Source organism: Podarcis bocagei (genome assembly GCF_964188305.1).
Source record: "Podarcis bocagei genome assembly, chromosome: 5".
NCBI lineage: Eukaryota > Metazoa > Chordata > Lepidosauria > Squamata > Lacertidae > Podarcis > Podarcis bocagei.
Genome location: NC_138129.1, coordinates 49459899 through 49479418, shown reverse-complemented (window position 1 = coordinate 49479418; position 19520 = coordinate 49459899). Strand labels below are relative to the sequence as shown.

The following is a 19520-nucleotide window of genomic DNA, read 5'->3' as shown; positions in this document are numbered from 1 at the left end:
GAAAAGCTTAGCAAGTGGCATAGAAGGGGGCTGAATTAGGCCAGCAACAGCAGGGGAGAAATGGTTAGCCCTCTCCACTGCACTGTTTTCCCCCAATCTAAATTGCACCCCGAAAGCTCTGTGAGGGTGGGGAGAACCTACAGGTACCATCACCGCTAATGGCAGGATGGAAAGAATCAACCCTTTGGAATAGACAATAAGGCATTCAGTTTCTATGAATGAAATCAAAGAGATTCACCATCATGGCTGGGCCAAGAAAAAAGTTCAAGCTCTCAGTGAGGTCCTGAGAAAACAGCTAGAACTGTCTGTATGAATAAACAGGACTGGGCGCTGGTGGTGACAGGGGAGCCAAGAAAATGTTATGAGGCAGAGCATCAGTTAGTTGGAGAAACAAAATCACTTACTGGCTAGTGATGGAGGCATGGGTGGCTGGATGGGGTAGGCTGGTTGTGCAAAAGGTTTAATGCTGAAAAACAAAATAGTGTTAAGTATGTTAGTCAGTATGTCAAATTGTTAATGTTCCTGTTAACTGCGTACACCCTAAGTTACTCCAAGGGCAGATGTCTTGCAGAAATCATCAAGGTAACTCTATGGTGGCCTCTCATATACATACAGCCACCAGCCATTACAGGGCTCCCCCTCATTTGCCTTCCCCACTATTTCAGAAAAAAGAGCAGTCTATCTGCAGGCCTAATGTAACCAACCTTTAGGAACCTGACCAACAAACATTCCACTATATTATTCATTTTTATTTTAAAATAAAAATATTTTATTTATAATTATTTCATAAAATTTATACACAACTAGATTTTGTAAACTGCTATCAGGTTTCCTATGAAGAATAACAAATATATTTAGGAGGTTCTGGATACCCAAAGTAATTACTTTAAGAGGGTTTATGGGACTGCAGTTTCTAGTGCATTTTATTATGGCTACATGAACAATGAAGCATCCCCACTGGAGATGCTGACTTAGCGAAATAAAGGAAGGGCCATTTGTGTACATGTTTCCCATGCAGAAGGTACCAGGTTCAATCCCTCGAATCTCAAGATACCAGCTGGGATAATCCTTCAAACCCTGACAATATGCAGTTGAGGAATTGTTTATTTGAAACACCGACATGCCCCCCACCCCGATGAATATTGTGTGTAATGTCAAAAATCTACCACATTAGATAAAGAAGTCTTGATCTTAACTCTCTCTCTGATTTCCCCCCCAGTGTGGCCCTATATGGGGGAGCTTTCAAATAAATGATTTCCCTATATGAGACTTGAATTGGAGCAATCCCCACATGCAATTATGCATACCTGAGTCGACCCTTTGGAAGAATATGAACATAGCAGTTTAGAAATGGAGGCATAAGCGATCAAGGTGTGTGTGTGTGTGTGTGTGTGTGTGTGTGTGTGAGAGAGAGAGAGAGAGAGAGAGAGAGAGAGATATTGCACAATGTGGCATCTATTTCTGTGGAACAATTCAGAAATGCTATGCAAGTACCGTCCTCTAACTGCTAAGCCTTTTAATTCTCCACCAAACGTAACAATTGCTTTTCACTTACTCCTGAGAAGGTCCAGACTGTCCTGGGATAGGCCCACTCCAAAACTGAGGAAACAAAAAATGAACACAGAAAACATTGTCATGCATATTCCTACCATCTGACTTCACAGCTACAGTTGTTCAGGTTCATCAAAGTTGTTAAAGCGTTGTTTAAGTTGTTTATTGTTACAGAATGGGAACGGCTAGTCAGTTTTTTAGAATAGTGTGGAAATACCACAACACAGCTGAGGAGAGTCAAGACTACAGCTGGGAGTTTCACACCAAGTCAGTACATGTCCTCCACTCTCTTGTGAGCCACTAAGGGGAGAGGGTGGGTCAGATATGCTACTCTTTGGTGGTGCTGCTGATGGCATGTGCAGATAAGAAGAATTAGGGCAGGGATGGAGAACCTATGGTTTTTCCAGATGTTATTGGATTACAACTCCCATCTTCTTTGACCGTTGGCCATGCTAGCTGAGTCTCAAAGGAGTTTTAACAACAACTGGAGAACCATTCCCATATGTGACAGTGAAAGGTGTTGGGAGGAAGAGCATGAGTTAGGTTTTATTTTTCTTTTCTTTTTTAAGTAAACTGGGCAAAAATGAAAATTAGGGAGACATGGATGTTGGGTGTGGAATACGTAAATTACGCTTATGGTGTCTGATTTAAACTAAGCCTATTGGGTCAGGAACACAACTACAGATAAGTAAATAAATAAATATCCTCTCTGGAACCATCTCTGTGTTAGTCACCTAGCCCTATAAGAGACGCCGCCGTCTTGCAGAAGTATTGACTCCATGCCGTCCTTCTGGGCCTGACCTTCCTAACCAGGCAGGAAAAGTGTTGGAACATCCCTTACCCTGGGAGCAGCAGAGAAGACAGCCTGAGGGAGTGGAGGAGGGGGGCTGAGCTTGTTCTGCAGGACACTGGCGGATACGATCTGTGCTGACGACATGGAAGCCATACTCTGCAGAGCCTTGTCCTTTGAGACCTGATCCTTCAAAACAGGACAGAAGAGGAGAAGCAGAAGGGAGAGTTACTAACACTGGCCTTGACGGCCCACTAAAGACAAATTAATGGGGGACAGTGAGCCACTTTACACAGACTTATCAAAACATACTAGCAGTGAGCCATTCAAGCAAACTGTTTTATGCCACTTCCCCTCCCCCCAAAGCTCATTTTTCCAGGGATCTTACTAGTCATAGATAATAAATCCTTTAGAGCAGTGCAACATGTCTGTAGATCAAAGGAGGAGAACACAAACATCCATTTAAGGTGCTGGCTTTTAGCCAGTTTTGGGTCCAAAGTATCCAAAAGATTCTCATCTCAGCTATTAATTTTGCACTTCCAGCACCCCCTGCACACCTCATCTGCACTCTCTAATACTATTCGTGGGGATTTATTTATTTAAAAGCCGTATGGTCCCTCCTTCACCAGTATAGATACCAAGGCAGCACATAGCATACAACAAAATTAAACACTCAGCATAAGGATAAAGACAATCACCAAGTAGAGAACACTTAATGGGGCAGAAACAAGACTGAAGTGCACTTACCAAGTTCATAGCCTGTGTGAAGAGGAGGGAGGAAAGAAAAGAAATATGGTTAGTGCCTCTGCTGTCATAATGGGCACTGCGGGGAGGGGGGGGAGTCTGCATAATCCATAACAGGTATCAATAATGGGACTTCAAAGCATCACAGGATGTCAGACTTCATTTTGTAAACAAACTACATCTGTCCCGGGCTGCTTTCTAATGCAGCCTGTTTTCCTGAATCCACTTGATGATCTGGGGCACGTGGCACAACGGGAATGAGGAAGAAAGGAGAGGATGGTATGAGGCTTATCTCAATAGGTAACTTCTTCAGTTTTACAAATCAAGGAAGATGTGCAGGAAGTGAGAACAGACCGCCCTGTTCTGTGGTTCTCCAAATCTGATGCCGGTCTGGGCACTGAAAGCAACATTATTTTATAGATTGCAGAGTTACTAGCGCAAACAATGCACTAGATCTGGTCACTGCACTCTCCTGCCTGCAGAGCTATACAAAATAAACAGTGTGTTGCTGTATGTGGACAAGCTTAGGCTTCTTGAGTTGCGTGCACATAACTCTTAGAGTAGTGCAAGGGGAATAAAAAGTACCTAGGTAGTTAAATCATTCTTTGGTATTTGTGAGGGGCTACCGTAATTTGCAGAGTCCTAAGCCTGGATGTAGATAAATGGGCCAATAGATGTTCTGCAGTTTTCTCTGTTTACCTTTGGCTCTCTCTTTAAAGACTCAAGGGGGTAAACTGGACCTGCATACCACTGCTTTGCCCAGTCTTCTGCCATTGCAGAACACGAAAGCACACTGGTTGGAGGTAGAGTGGTTCAGCAATACAGGGCAGAACTTATGGGCATGCACTTAAAAGGTCCTCTCAAATAGGTTTGCAACGACAGTACTGCAAGGACAGAGTTGGGAAACCTATTTTCTGAGCACTCCCTCGCCCTAGTCAGATACTTGACTTACTAGGCAATACCACTGGTGACTGTTTGCATTTCTGTTCAGATATGCCTTAAATTAAAAGCTTTGATGTGCTTCTAGGTTTGTCCCTGTCAGCTGTAAGCTTAGGAGGCAAGATACATTTGCTCCTCCCCTACTTAACAAATGAGACCATAACGATATAATAATTTTTAAAAACTCAACAACACTGCCATGGGCATTTTTTGAATATTTGACAAAATCTTGCCATAATCTAACAAGCATCAGTTGACTAGCATGCTAGCCCTAACTCTCAGGCAATGTATTGTCTGTCTTTTGTGGAAGACGTGCTATTGACTAGAATTAACGTATATGTAAAAGTGTTCTACAGTTACATCTGGCCATCATATAATGTGTGCTACTGACTACAAGGACAGATCCTTTTAAAAAGATATTTTCCTTCATTCCATGCTGTTCTTCAACTGTGAGAGTTTTTATTATTAACTGAATTTTGGGTGTGGGCCACTTTATGCACACAATTTAATCTTCTTATAAACCTGCCAATTATTTTCTTAGTTTGGGGTAGAGGAATGAGGGCATGGTGGGAGGGACGGCACACTATTTATGAGTTTTCCCAACCTGGTAATGGCAGCTCCTGCTTTGTGGACTCTAGAAAAGGAAGGGAGAGTATTTTGGACTAAATAAATTTGAACAGCTGAAAAGATTGGAATTTCTAGGTACTTTCCGATGCATAGGCCAAACCACAAGAATAGACAGAGAACCAGAATCAGTTCAAAATACCCTTCAACCACTAACCATTCATTAAGACCCCCCCCTCCCCCCTCAAAAACCCAAATCACAATACACAGAACACACAGAGGAAAGGGTAATAGGAAAGGTTAGCCAATCTCAAGTTACAGAAGAAAGAAGAAAAGAAAAGCCAACCACAGAAAGAAAGGCAATCACAGGATAAAAGCTCTCCAGTTTTATCCCTGCTCAACTTCCTTGGCTCCTGGTCCCATGTTCTTGGTCCAAGCATCCTGAATCAGCAAGAGCAGGCCTATGATGGAAGACACTCATCTCTGGTTCTGTGCATCTCTATCCTAATTGCCTTGTACCATTGCACTGGCCAACTTAGCCAAATATCCTCCCCAGGTATTAAAGACTGTTGGCCATATAGACTAGAAGTATGACAGAGGTACTGATTGCACAAATTCCTATGCCTGCTATATGAGCCTCAGCTGCATAAATCCATCAGAATTTGTACCTACAAAACTTTGGGGTCCCCCCCCTGTATACTTCCCCATCCTCATCCAGCACGGAATGCTTTCCAAAAGTCTGGCTCTTCTGCTTTGGGGTGGGGGGGGGGAGTGTGTTTTGGTTTTGTTTTATTGCAGCCTTGGGTCTGCTACTTTAATGGTCAGCCCTGCTTGATGCATCATTGAACATCAGTAACACTTATTTGGAAAACATTTTTTTAAAAAACAAAAACCTGCTCCAGAGCTCCAATGCTACCTAGAAAATCTTAATGCTACAGAGTGGTAGACAGTGAAGTAGCACAGCAGAAGGAAATGGCTTCTTCTGTTGAATGGAAACAGAAGGAGAAGGGTGTTCTGTCCTATGCCTCTACTGGGAGGGACCCTTCCACTCAGTTGTTGCTCAGCAGAAGTGGCTGTTTAATACCACGACTGCACATTTCATGAGCCGCCATGGATCCTACTCAGCTTCCCTGATTTAGGCAAGGTTCCAGTTCCTGTAACAACAGTGGAGCACTTACATGGATATACCAAAGATGGCAGGTGGACTGTGGAGAACTCTAGAAGTTCTCCTTGCTATGTCACCACCTGAAGGCTCCAGTTGTGACTGGAAATGCACTCTCCAAGCTGACAAGGGACAGCTTTACTGGACTGTTTAGAGGTGGCTTGTCCTTGCCAGATCCTGCCACGCAGAAGTGCTCTATCGCTTTTTGCTTCTGATTCTCTCTCACACCTCAGCGGCATTCTGAAAATTATCAGGTCCCAGGAACAAAGGGAGGGGAGCAAAGACACAACAAGCAGGGGGGAAAGAGTGGCAACCACAGAGCGCAGCATGTTAGTTGCCAGCATGGCCATGGCTCAAAAGGTGGGAAAGCCGGGGAAGCGCGTACCTTCAGCTTCGACTGAATCTCACGAGATTTCCGTCTGGCTAGAACCTGCAAGTGGCTAGAGACCTGCAGAGAGAAAAGCAGAAGGAGAGGGGGGAAAAACAGCAGAGCCGTCAACCAGAGGAAAGGAGAGGAAGGAGAGGGGGCTGCCCATGCTCACACACCACGGACGCATGGGCAGGGTCTCCAACGTACCTTAATGCCAACCTGGTACTCTCGCACCTTCTTCCGAGCTAGAACCTGTATGTGGCTGGACACCTACGCCCCGCCAAGTCATTCAAAAAGGAAAACACAAACAGAATGAAGACATGATCCCAAATTGTTTTGCGTGACAAGAGTGCTTCAAGCACCTAGGTTGGACACACACACACACACACGCACACACAACACACAGTCAAACAAGCCTATGAAGCCATGTGAGGTTCCAGAGGAGAAGGATCTGTACTCAGGATGAATGGCAGGTAATACAGACTGCAATGATATGGCTAACCTATCAATTGGAGGAAATTGCTACAGACCCACTGAATGCCATGGACTTGAGCATAGTGTGCTATATTTGGGGATTTTACCCTTTGCAAATAGCATTTAATAGTGTAAGTGTAGCTTACTCTCATGAGAATTTTATGTACTACTGATCATCATGCTTTTAGGAACCACTCATGCTTCAGTCTATGAGCCATTCCCAACATAATGTTTTGCTGATCCAGATCTGTACCCGCATGACTCCTCTCCATAGCCATGTAAATCCAGATGCACTTCTTCAGTTCTCCTAATTGAATTGATACACAATCAAGCATTGAAAACAGTTTCCAATCTGGGTCTCAAAAACCTAAGTGCACAGTCCCCTGGTTCTTAAATATTTTTCAGCTCTTCATTCAGAGAGCAAGACAGAAGTAAGTAAGTGTTAGAGTGGAATTATAATCACCAACAGCTTTTCACCTGCCTTAGAAGACGTTAAACATCAAGGGACTCAAACAAGCTTGAAATTAACCTCAGTATTGCCACTAAATTAAGCAAACAGAACCATAAGTCTACCTATTGTGATCCCTCTAGAACAACATGCCACCGCCTTACACAGACACTTTTTACCACTGACCACTAAGTGATAATATATGGCAGTGCTTTTATGCATCCACGGCTTTGAGAGCAGAAATTGTCTATTGGACATGTGACCATGGCTCTGAGAGCCGTATAAACATTTCGGGTAGAAAACCCAATTTCTTTTGGGTTTAAACCTGACTTCAGAAATAATATTTAAAGGAATCACAAGACAAAGCTCTTTGTTACCAAAATATAAATCAGAATCTTGCATATGATCCACAGAAAGGAGATCTGACAAATCTGAAGACTATATGAGAAGACCCAAGACTACACCAACTATTTGTGTATGTTAGAGACAACCAATGGAGACTGGTGTTTCCTTGCTGTGTAGGCTGTTGTCTACTTTAATTGCCTTTGGATGGATTTAGTTTTATATCAGAGAACTGCTCCAATGATTTAGCATTACTAGTCACATGCAATGAGTCAAACAATAGAAAAAAGACAGGTTAAGTCTACTTTCTTTTACAATGGAGGCTATCCATGCTTTGCCATTGAAAAGGACAACTCTCATTTGCAAAAACATTTCTTAGAGTGTGCTACTAGCAAGTCTGAGCTAAGGGCAGCCTTCACAAACCTTGTGGCATCCAGATATTTTGGGCTACTGGCTAGGGCTGCCAGGAGTTTTAGTCCAAAACATCTGGAGGGCACTGAGTTGGCAAAGGCTTCCCTAGATTCACCAGAAAGTGTTAGGACTGCAAACCTTGAAGCAGAGGCAAGAATGACTGTATAATAGATACATATACTGCATAGCTCCTCTAAGTTTAATTCCATAAGATCTGCTTCCATCCAATCATAACTACTGCCTGGTAAAATCAGCACAGACATGGACCTGATATTTCCAACTTTGCCCTAATGAAGGAAACAATCCAGAAACAAATAAAGGGGAGCTGGTGATATCTTAATTGATGGGTTTTATAAGGTTTCAGCCCTCCCAACAATGACTTTCATTAACATACCATACAAAGTGGTGCAGCAATCAAACTGCTAGCACATTGGCTAAGCTAAGCAAGATCTGGTATGGTATCAAACTGGATGGGGGACTGCGTGTTGAGATTCCTGCATTGCATGGGGTTGGACTAGATGACTCTCAGGGTCCTTTCCAAGTCTTTGGATCCTTTCCAAGTTTGATTTGATAACATAATACACTACAAGTAGCTAATGAGAACTAGGAGTTCCAGAAGGAATTCTACGCTTGCCCACCACTGAAGTCTAAGCACCCTGAGCTTCTCTTACATGTTTGTGGGGAGGCCAAGATACAAGGAATAACTCTTTGGCCATGCCTTTGGTTCTGTGCCAATTGTTCATCTGAGTATTTAAGAACAAGCCAGCATACAGGGTACGTCCCACCAGGAGGCAGTCCTAGAGTTACATGAGAGTGTGTTTCCCATGGCTTTTGGAAAGATGTTACGGATAAGCCTTTGGGTCTGACACACCGTCAACTGCTCCATGAATTCTGAGATTACAAATTCTGCAACCATTTAATGGATTGCAGAGCAGGAATGTGTTGACTATTACAAAAAAGAGGTACATCTGCCATTGCTTCAAAAAAAAAAGGAGTGCCTTCATAAGGATTCTTTCATGTTCCAGGCAAAGGCTTTAGCTACGTTTGCACATCACACTAACCCAAACTACAGCTTAGTGCGAATGTGCAAACATGCCCACTCTTGGCATTCACTTTGCTCCTCTCCAGGCTTTTGAGGTCTTAAAAGTGTTGTCCAAACCTGGGGTCATGTTTAAGGTCTACCATTCTTAACCACATTCTATAGCCAAGTTTTGTCCTGTGGTTAAAGAAGAAATACTTTAGACCAGGGACGTCCAACTCCCAAGGGACTGTGATCTCCTGCTTGGCAGGGGGTTGGACTCGATGGCCCTTGTGGTCTCTTCCAACTCTATGATTCTATGATTCTATGATTCTATCTACTCACAGAATAAAAAAAACTGGCAGTGATCTACCTCTCTTTGGGGGGTTCAGGTCAAATCGTGATCATGCACAAATGGAGGATGGAGAATACAGGGTGTTTCAGGGTTGCATTTGCTCTTGACCAACCTTTCAAGAACTGTATGCCAGCAGTGGCTGTGACCAAAATTGTTGCTGCCACCTCATTCCTTCTCTCTCCCTCTCCTACTCTCTCTGCCCCATCCCTAACACAGCATCAAGACCAGTAATGGTGGTGGAGTTAACTTGATGGAGGACAACCCGAACATGAACACAGCAGGATAAGAAGAATCAAGTAAATAGATCTGTCACCAAATTGCAGACTGCCTGGGTGGGCAATACAGCCCTTAGGTCGAGTGGTTTTCACTTCTGCCCTGAAGATTCAAAAAGCACCCACAGCCAACTGAAAAGATAGAAGCTACAATTATGGACGCATAATTGTTGCTAGGGGTCAACTTCTATTTTGAAAGAAAAATCTTCCCCTTCACCACTCCCAATGCTGTGCAGCATCTCCTATCAAGCTCTACCTATGGTAGATTCAGGATTCTTCCCAGTCAAGTGGCGGAGACAAAATGATTATTTACTCTTCTAAGGGAATTTGGAAGGGCAATAAAAGGGCCAGGAAGTTTGCTGTGGTGGGAGAATATGAAGTTCCAGAGCTCCTATAACTCCAACTAATTCTGGAAGGAGCATTTTTTTAAAGCCTTCACCAATTCTGAGTGCTTGCAAGGGGGGGGGGAGAGCTTGCGATGCATCAAGGCACCTGCGAGTTACAGTTGCCATTACACACCCCTTGGCTTTATTCAGTAACTTCCTACCAAAGATCCCAAAATATTGAAGCCAAGGTCAATTCTCTAACTTTTAAGGATGCTATCACCTATGTTAGGAAAAAAAGAAAGTGAAACAGGGATCTCAACCGTACCCAACAGAGCCAGAAAAAGAACTTTGATGTCCCAGACCTCTCCAACATATTCACTACTAGCTCTGATGCCTCATCACACTTCTGAGTGGTACACTGAATTATGGCAATGGAGCAGGCACACACACACACACACACACACACACACACACACGGAGACACACACACACACACACACACACACGCACATGTGGGTGATTTCACGAGGCCCCTTTCTCCTTCAGTCATCCTATTGCAAGGTTACTTTTTTTTTTTTAAGGAAAGGGCAAGTGCTAGGTACATTTTTACCTGTTTCCTTGTCCTTGTTTTCCCCGTCCGTAACTTGATGTACCTTGCTATCAATTCATTGCGACCTAAGGGGATAAATGAATATATAAATGACATGACGAGAGAGCTGGAGCTTTGCCTTCCTTCTCCGACTACCTGCTGAATAAAGGCCGTCCCCTCGGAGAAGTCAGAACCACCTTCTGGAACTCTTAACTCTGAGAAACCAAAAACCACAAAATAACCGGAGCACGAGGCCTAGCTCAATGACATTTTACCAGAAGGTGGCACTAACACAACAGTTGTCCAAATGAAGGAGGTTAACCAGAAAGGCAGCGCCCCCAGCCTTGGCTGTTTATACACTGAACAAGGCACCTACAACAGCACACCACGTGGATGGCAAAGGAACATGAAATTTAATGGCGTGAGCACAGAAAGCAGGGCACAAACACGGGACACCCAGAAACCTAGCAGGGAAGGCACCGCTCCCATTGTGTCAGCTACAGAATTTCCTCCCACTATGCTGGGAGAGGCCCAAGAGGCCACTGCTGAGGGCTGTGCTGAGAACCGGGCACGCTTCTTTCTCAATCCCAAGTTCTCACACGTGTGCTTCACTCCAGAACCTTACAAGGGTCCTTTGGCCACGATCCCAATGGAAAATAAATCAAAATATTGTGACCCATCAAGGAATTGGCTATGATATGGAGCATGCACACACACACCCCCTCCCAGAGTTTTGGGTTTCATTTTGTGGCACTACACAGGACACCCAAACCCATGGGATATTTTAAGTGGTGCTGGCCTTTTAAGAGAGAACTTCCCAACCGCCACCTCCTCCTCCTCCTAATTTGAAGCAGAAGAGCTTTTGCTCCACATTTTACAGGCCAGCTGTGGCCAATCTAAATTCAAACGTCAGAGCAGCTGGGAGCTCTCTTTTTCCCTCATCCCCTCCCCTCTGAACATGGTGGGGTGGGGGGGGGAATGGGGCGGGGAAGCACGCCAGATTTATTTTAATGGACCAGATGGTGGTGGCTGAGGCTTCCTGAAATGCCCTTGCAGCTAACTTAGAAGATCTCTAAATAATAATATATTTATTTTTTCTTAAAAAAAGAAAGCTGGAACAACTGTGGCTGCCCTGGTGATACCAATGTCCTGTATTCCTTTCATGACAGCCACTGGATGTCCGCTCTGAGAAGAGGCTTCACTCTTTGAAATAAAGACACACAACAGCCCCTCACCCACTCCTTTCGCTCCCCACCCCAACACACAATCCCAGTCTTGGAGAGACAAGGCCAGGTGCTCTACAGGGTCAAGCAGCACCACGTGAGAGGGACAGAGGAGGATGATACCCTATACTGGAGTAACAATGCCCTTATAAAAGCCAGCTGGCTCAATGCACATCCCTTGATATCTGTAGTTCCTGGCACGCCTTTAAAACAAACAAACGAAAAAGCAGGCCCCAGAGGCCTTGGTCTCTCTTACTGGGGGACCCAAATAGGTTCGCAAACCACTCAAGTGCTGGCGTACTCTTTACAACCAAATCAGCATGGTGCCGCTCGACTCAGTTGAGGAGTCACGCCTTCGGTGTAGTGGGTCCAATTCTATGGAACTCCCTCCCCACTAGAAATCAGGCAGGCACAGTCCCTGACAAATTTCAGGTTAAAATGGTTTTATTCCAGGAGGCCTTTGCACCATGATTTCTGTTCTGCGGGGCTTCCCCCCCCCCCCCCAGCTGGATCTCGCCAGAACTCAGTTCTGGCACCTCTCAGGTGGGCGCCATTGCCATTCTAAGAGAACGAGGGAGGTGTTCATGGTGAGTTCCGGCACCTCTTTTTCTAGAGCAATAGACTGATGTTCTGCGATGTTTCTTTTATGTTTAAGCCTTCCACGTGGTATGTTTTGAATTTTGTAAGCCACTTGGAGATCCAGTCAGTCAGTCAGTCAGCCAAAGGCTGCCACAATGTACACAGAATCATTCAACAATTAAAAGAAAATATACTAGATTGATACAAAAATCGTAAAACGTTTATGTTATCAAGACATTACCTACTCTAAACAGAGCTATAAAAGTACCTTAATATACAAATTAAGACATTAAACAATAAAATTTATAAGCTAAAATTATCACATGGCCACATATATTAAAAATATATATCCAGGTGCAGTCAAAAGCTGGATATATTTTTAAAAAGGAATAGACAGACCAGGAATCGGGAACCTTCACCTAGCCCTGTTGAGGGCTGCATTCCTTCAGAGGTGGGGGATTGAAGCCAGTCAGGGACCGAGCCCAAACCAAAAGTGGGTGTGGTCACACCTGCGCTCACTGCTGTTGGGAAGGGGACGGATTGCAGAAGGCTTTCTCTGCTCATCCGTCCATCTCCATTTTGGCTTTCACTCCATCCCACTTACATGAAATTAAGACAAGGCTGTGGGTGCCCTGCAAGTAAGGCCTCTGACTCCAGAAGGGCAAACAGCTGTATTTGTGGGGACCCTTCCCCTCATTTCCCCCCTAGGCACTACACTAATGTGGCATTATAAGCAATTCACAAATATTTTATTTAAATTCCAGCACTGTCTCTCACTTGTGCACGTGCGCGCGCACACACCTGATTCACAGTTGTGGAAAATGAGGCACAAAACTAAAACAATCCCCATGAAAGCCTAGCGTACCACTCATGGCATTGATAGTCTCATTCTCCACTCGCATGCTAGTATAAAACAGAGGGCCCAGTGTTTCTGGTGTGATGAAGATACAAATGTTGCTGTGCAACTCAGCAATTCTTCAGCCTTTTAGACTAGCAAAAGTATTATTCGACATTGTCTGTCAACTATTTATTGGTTCAAAAAGGTGATGGGTTTCCAGATTAGACTGCCCGTTAAACATTGAAATAACTGTACCCAAAGGTGACCAATGTCAATTCCAGAACAATAGATTGTGGGCTGCCATAGCTAACTAGTTCTTAAACCCACAATGAAGTTTTGCTTCCAATCTGGGCTATTGCAGGCAGCAGCAGCACAGCATGGGAGCAGCAGGCAAGCTAAGGGGCTGATTCCGTGCCATAGCCATGCCTGCAAGCCCTCCTACCCTTGGTCCAGGTGTGCTTCAAATGCCTTGATGCTTGCGGAAGGTTGGCTACCCATGACCCACCTGCCATTCTGAGAAAGAGCTATACAGTGGTACCTCTGGATACGAACGGGATTCGTTCCAGAGCCCCATTCCCATTCTGAAGTGAACACAACCCACGCCCGCGCGTCTCACGATTCGCCGCTTCCGCACATGCACGTGACGTCATTTTGACCATCTGTGCATGCTCGAATGGCGAAACCCAGAGTGCAACCCGAAAGCGCTCAACCTGAAGCATCTTCAACCCGAGGTATGACTGTACAAATAAACTGGGAGATGCAGGCAATTTTGGCTAAGCAGATTTCAGCAAATATATTTTTCCTCCTACTTGCCTCCCTATATTTTGTATGCATAATTCATTAACTGATCCTTAACTAGAAAACTTCATTGTTTTTGACTGGCTCTCCCCCACGTGGGATCTGACATCACAATGGATCAAAGGAACGCTTCTTTTCAGAGGGGAAGTTTTTTAATTGACTCAGGATGTCCAGGTCCTGTGCTGACTTAATCATTGTTTCCATGGATGCAAACTGCATGCCCACTGCTTGGGAGAAAATAATTTAGCCTGTTAACACTCTACAAACTTCTGCAATTCAATATTTTGCCGGTGGACATTTTGCCCCTTGCTTTTAGAATTCAACATCTTAAAAGTCAATTCAGAGTACTACCAAAAGGTCCACTTCTGTTTTCTTTTTTTAAAAAAAGAAGCTACCTTTATAGTGTTACCAGATAGTCTCTCTTGCATGCCCAAACAAATCTTATTTTTGATGTGATACTTAGAAAAGCAAAATAACATGGCCAGAAAGCCACAGTTCAAGAATTGTGTGCAAGGATACAGAATCTGGGCTTGCTGTGATTCTTCAACAGCTTAGATGGATTGCTTGTTATTTGCTGCATCTCATTCCCCTTTCCTCTTTGAGAGGGGTAAGAAGGTGGCAGGTTTTCTGTGCAAAACTCATCCAGGTCTGTTGTCAACTTACTCTGGACTTATTTAATACTTTGCAACTGCTTGTAGCAGCAGTGCCACTGCATGCAACCACATGCATACTCATGTGTGTTAATAAACACACATGGGATCTGAGCCATTCCAAAACAGAAGACCATAAGGAAGGAGACCACGCCAACACGGACTGTGAGATGGGGAACTAGACAGGTGTGTAAACTGAAGTCTTTCTAGATCAGTGTTTTAATGGTTTTAGAAGCACTTAACCCTGAACTGACAACTTTCTGATGTTTATTTTATGAACAACTGACTTTTCAACTAACTGATTGCTATACTGGTTGAGAAATGAATTAATGGACTGACTCATGGTTTCACAGCACTAGTTGGATATCTTGTCTTAACTTAATGTCGCTCAGCATTTTAATTCTCCTCTTTTAATAGTGCAACCCTAGGCATGTCTACTTGGAATTAAGTTTCACACAGAATCCAATGGAGCTTGCTTCCAGGTAAGCAAGTACAGGATCATAACCATAGTACATTAATTGATAATTTCGCTGGCTGGATGGATTATAATATTGACTGGGTTCATTGTTTATTGCACCTTCATAGGTGTGACATCTGATTGGTTACTATGCTGCTGGAAGATAAAATGGAAAGAAGAGACACTAACTTTACTATGAATGAAATATCAACTCGCTTCACTCTATACATGCTGCTGAGGCCACTAATTCTTTCCCCAACTTTGGCTTAGTGTGGGGGGAAAGGGAGCAATGCAACTACAAGGAACGTGGAAGAGATCCCTAGCCACAACCATGCTATGTTTGCCACTTTGATAACAAGGCCCCAAACTCCCACCATTATCTTTCTCATCAGAACAGCAGCAGCTAAACTGAGATTTACAACAGAGCTAGAGATTTCAGCCTCTTTTTATCTTTCGGCATGTACCCTGAACAGAGAGGCAGTACAGGTCTCTCCAACTCAAGAAACAAAAAGTATTTTTGATGCTGTTCCCAACTAGGCATCGGCCGGGCAGGCACAACCAGTGTTAGAAACTCAGATATATAAGCTAGGTGCCAAACCAAAGTTACAGTCGCCAAAACGGAATGTCTTGTTGCCATTTGGGGGCCAGATTATTCTAAAGGCTTGTTTTTCAAATGACGGACTGATTGTGATTGATTCTCAGTTAAACATCTGGCCAGTTCAGAGGACAACTTTGAGCTAGGTTAAGCACTTTGAGAACTTAAAAGAAAAAAAGTCACTTGATCCAGGGAGAGTCCATATTTATATTGGCATATTCCGACCTCTTTTTCTTATCTGTGACATGGACCATTCATAATGTAAGAATATTCTTCACAACTATGAGCACTGCTGTGAGGTGGGGTAAGTGAAAACAAACTACAACAATTAGCTATAATTGCTCAGGCTGCACAGAAAAAAGCATTTTGGTTTCTGAAATTCATTCTGATTGTGCAGGTAAAATATAACGGATAGAATTCTATGGGATGGGCATGAGTGTGTGAAAACAGTCAAGATCCAAGGAGGCAGTCACCTCCAGACAGTGGAGATGTCAGGCACCATTCTGGCACCCAGGCATCTTCACGTGGTCGCAAGTGGCCAAAAGGCAGATGCAATATGTGCCTGGCGCCTGGCTAATGTCAAACACTGAGCATGACACAGTCAAGCTACTGGAAAAACACATCAGCCTATTCCCGAACTTCTAAACCATAAATGAAGTTTTAAGATATTGAAGCACAGTAGAGCAAAAGGTCAATAAAAGAAACCAAAATGTTGAATTCACTCAGGTACTTGGGCAAATTATACAGAGGTAAACAAGGTAACTTACAGGAATTGCAAGATCAGTTACTACTAGTAACAACACTTCATCACACACTCAGTACAGAGACAGAGCTGTAGGTAAATACACCTGAAAGTTAACTAGTCTGACAAGAACAGTTTAGGAGTAAACAATGGGTGTTAAGACTCTAGTTCTGCTATGCAGCAGGGGGTGGGTGCTAGGGAGGTACAATGATGGGATGGAAACAAACAGATTGGTTTTTACAAAGCAGGCAGGACCAATGTGTGTGTGCTTTGAGGAGCATAAGGAAATCCTTAAATTGGGATCCTTAAAAGCAAAGCATATACCCAGGTGATTGGTATAAAATTATTTTTACAATTGATGTCAAGAACACAAATCAGTGCCAGTGTTTGCTGCTTTTTAGGTCTGGGCCCCACTGGGAATAGCAAGGGCACCAGGATAGAGAAATGTCTCCAAGGAAACTACTGACTCTGGATGAGTCCCTTAACAAAGGAATGCCAACATCCTGGATGTAGAACAGAATTGTGAGTGCTATTTACAAGAAAACTGGAAATAAGGTGTTTGGATAGGAAGGAAAGTCAACAGAAAGAACTTCACCCAGCACCTTCACAGCAACCAACTGGTGATTTGCTGGAGTGCTCGTCATTTTAGTATGTAGATGAACTGATGGGAGATAAAGCCAACAAGCATTAGCAGTCTTCCTCCTGTTCTCAATGCCCCATCCGTACAGTCTATGGCAGTGTCATTTTCGTTAACTTGTTGAAAGAATTTTCAGCTCATCTTATTACCATAAAGTTTTATGGTTGTTCAGTGCTCCAGATCCCACAGGACTTTGCACATATCAATTATACCTGTGAAGGATCCCTCCCTGTGGATGTTTGTGCTGTGCTACACACACAGGCATGAGTGGTGGTGTGGAGAGGAGCCCATGAGATCAGGGCATGGGCTACTCAGCATGGCCCCCTATTCCTTGCTGCCATCTTGCTGGATATGGGAACTGAAACAAACTTCATAAGGCTTAGAGAGATTGTTCGTCTGAACCAGTCTAATGGTTTTGTGTCTTTCTGTCTAAAGCTAAACATTTCTAGTCCATGTCAACATATATGGGCGGATGAGCAGAACTACCAAGGCATGCCTGTCTCTAAGAGCACACCTGTTTATTTTACACTCAAAACAGTCTTCTAATGACAAGACAAGTAACTGACTGTGAACTAAATCTAAACACAATGAAGACGTCTTTGGTAATTGTCAATATAAGGTATAACCTACCCAAATAATGAACCTATGTCTAGGATGCCAGCAGCAACCACTGTGCAATTTTCTCATTCTCTTGCAAGCAGATAAGAACCGTGCATACACAAGCAGCTTTCCTCACTGACACGAGGCACAAACAATTACATGCCTACTTCTCCATAACACATTCTTCGCTGTTGTAAAGCATTGCAGCCAAGTAGAGAGGCAGCAGAATTTAAATATGGAAAAGTCCTGCTTACGCAAAATATTAATTATATATGCTTGGAGAAGTCAGGCCACAATCCCTCCACGTGTTAAGAAGCAAACTAGATGTTACATAAGAGATGTGTGCAGCCATCTGACTTCTTTAAAAATGAACAAAAGCCTTAAGAGCCTGCGATTAGGAATAGTAGAGGGGGGACGGACGGATGGACGGACTTTATGGTCCAGGTACCTGTACTATTTTTCTCCATGAGCAGAAGTGGGGGGAAATGAATGGAGAATAAAGGGTTACACAAAGTTCCCCTCCACCCCTCTTCCTATCAAACTGTCATCTCCTGGTGACTGCTTGTTGTTCACAAAAGCAGCAGCTGCCCTCGGTGCATCTCCTGCGTACCATATAAGTTTGGCCCTAAAGCACAAGAGGAACCCACCTCACAGAGTTGTTGCAAAGTGAGCACCCTAGAAGACTATAAAACCATCTTTAAATCAGAAAATGTATATAAGCCGGATAAAAAGAAAATGAGCACTGGCAGTAGCATGCATATGCAAAGAAACCGCTTTTGCAACTCTTCTCTCCCAGTGTCATTTTGTGTTCCTATCTGTGCCGTGAAGATAAAGAGTCAACTGAGAAGCTCTGTGCGTGCGTTCTTCCCACTCCAGGGCACCTGCCATGGCTAATTGTCTCCCTCTGGTACCGGCAGGCACTGCAGACCTGCCCCTGCTCAGCTGTCCCGGTCCCGTGATTCACCAGAGGCTGTGCCATTCCCTCCGAGGGCACGTCCTCCTCCAAATTACTACATTCTCCAAATTCCTCTTCCCTGACACCACCACGTGAACCAGTTGGACAGCTCTGTTAAAAATAACCTAGTGGGGCAACCTTCCAGCCAATCAGCAGCAGGCAGCATACCAGCCCAGGCGGAGCGCAACTCAAGTTACACCTGCTGTCTGGGGCAAGTGCGCAGCCTCCCCTGTGCCTGGCTCAGCTCCCTTCCTAACCCAGCGGAGGAGAAAGAAATGCCCCTTGCCATACACGGACCAGACCCTTCTGCTCTCTCGCTCTCTCTCTCCCTCTCTGGCTCTTGCACACTGGCCACCGTTCAAGTGCTATAGGTTACCACAGGTCACAGCTCTCCCTCCTTCCCTTCAGCCGCTCTTCACAGCAGCTGGGAGATCAGCCCCTGTGTCAGTAACCGTCTCGCTCTCAGCCAAGCACGACCCATTTATCGTAGGCGTTCGGCTCGCCTCGTCAGTGTTCTGGGATTCCTGAGGCATCCTGCTTCCAGCACCTGCTCTGAAATGAAGCTCTCTTTGACCTTCCAGAAGCCCTTGCGCCCCTGCCCCCCCCATCTCATCCACCCACCTACCCAAGGCAGGAAAGCTATGGACGGAATGTCTCACCACCAAGTTCAATCTGGACCAAAAAATATATATACCCACAGCTGAAGAGCACCATTCTGTTAGTCTAAGAGCACCCCAAGCAATGATGTTTTAGCAGTCTGCTGCTAGGCTTTCTGGTACGAAACATGGCATATTCTTAACAAGCAGCTGGAGCCTTTTGCAGAAATAATTTCTAAGAACTGTTAGCCAAAACGCTCGGAAAGGCCAGGCTGCATTCACAGAACACCCTTCGTGATTATCCTGAATGGCTACCCTACTTCTGTATGGACTGCACACTCTTTGTGTATCAACAACACCGATTCCTCACAGAAAGGATTTTGCTAAGCGGCATTGCAGAAGGATATCCCAGATGCAAACTCTACTTTTTTATATATAATCTTTATTTACACATTAAAAATTGCATATAATCAGATACGTTGTTCTGCTACGAAA

General features: G+C 44.2%; 1 protein-coding gene across 6 annotated transcripts in view; it reads right to left on the bottom strand.

Annotated features, from left to right (window-relative positions):
* Positions 1 to 19520, bottom strand: part of TEAD3 (TEA domain transcription factor 3) — an 89613-nt gene that overhangs the window by 9940 nt on the left and 60153 nt on the right. The window contains exons 3-10 of one of the 6 annotated variants that reach the window (XM_081194601.1): positions 10377 to 10441; positions 6328 to 6390; positions 6136 to 6198; positions 4629 to 4658; positions 3089 to 3100; positions 2393 to 2530; positions 1556 to 1599; positions 405 to 466 (exon numbers count right to left, since the gene is read on the bottom strand). In XM_081194601.1, coding sequence (XP_081050727.1) covers positions 405 to 466; positions 1556 to 1599; positions 2393 to 2530; positions 3089 to 3100; positions 4629 to 4658; positions 6136 to 6198; positions 6328 to 6390; positions 10377 to 10441 — 477 coding nt within the window. The remainder of the gene's footprint in view (positions 1 to 404; positions 467 to 1555; positions 1600 to 2392; positions 2531 to 3088; positions 3101 to 4628; positions 4659 to 6135; positions 6199 to 6327; positions 6391 to 10376; positions 10442 to 19520) is intronic. The other 5 variants (XM_081194602.1, XM_081194604.1, XM_081194603.1 and 2 more) reach the window with 5 other exon arrangements.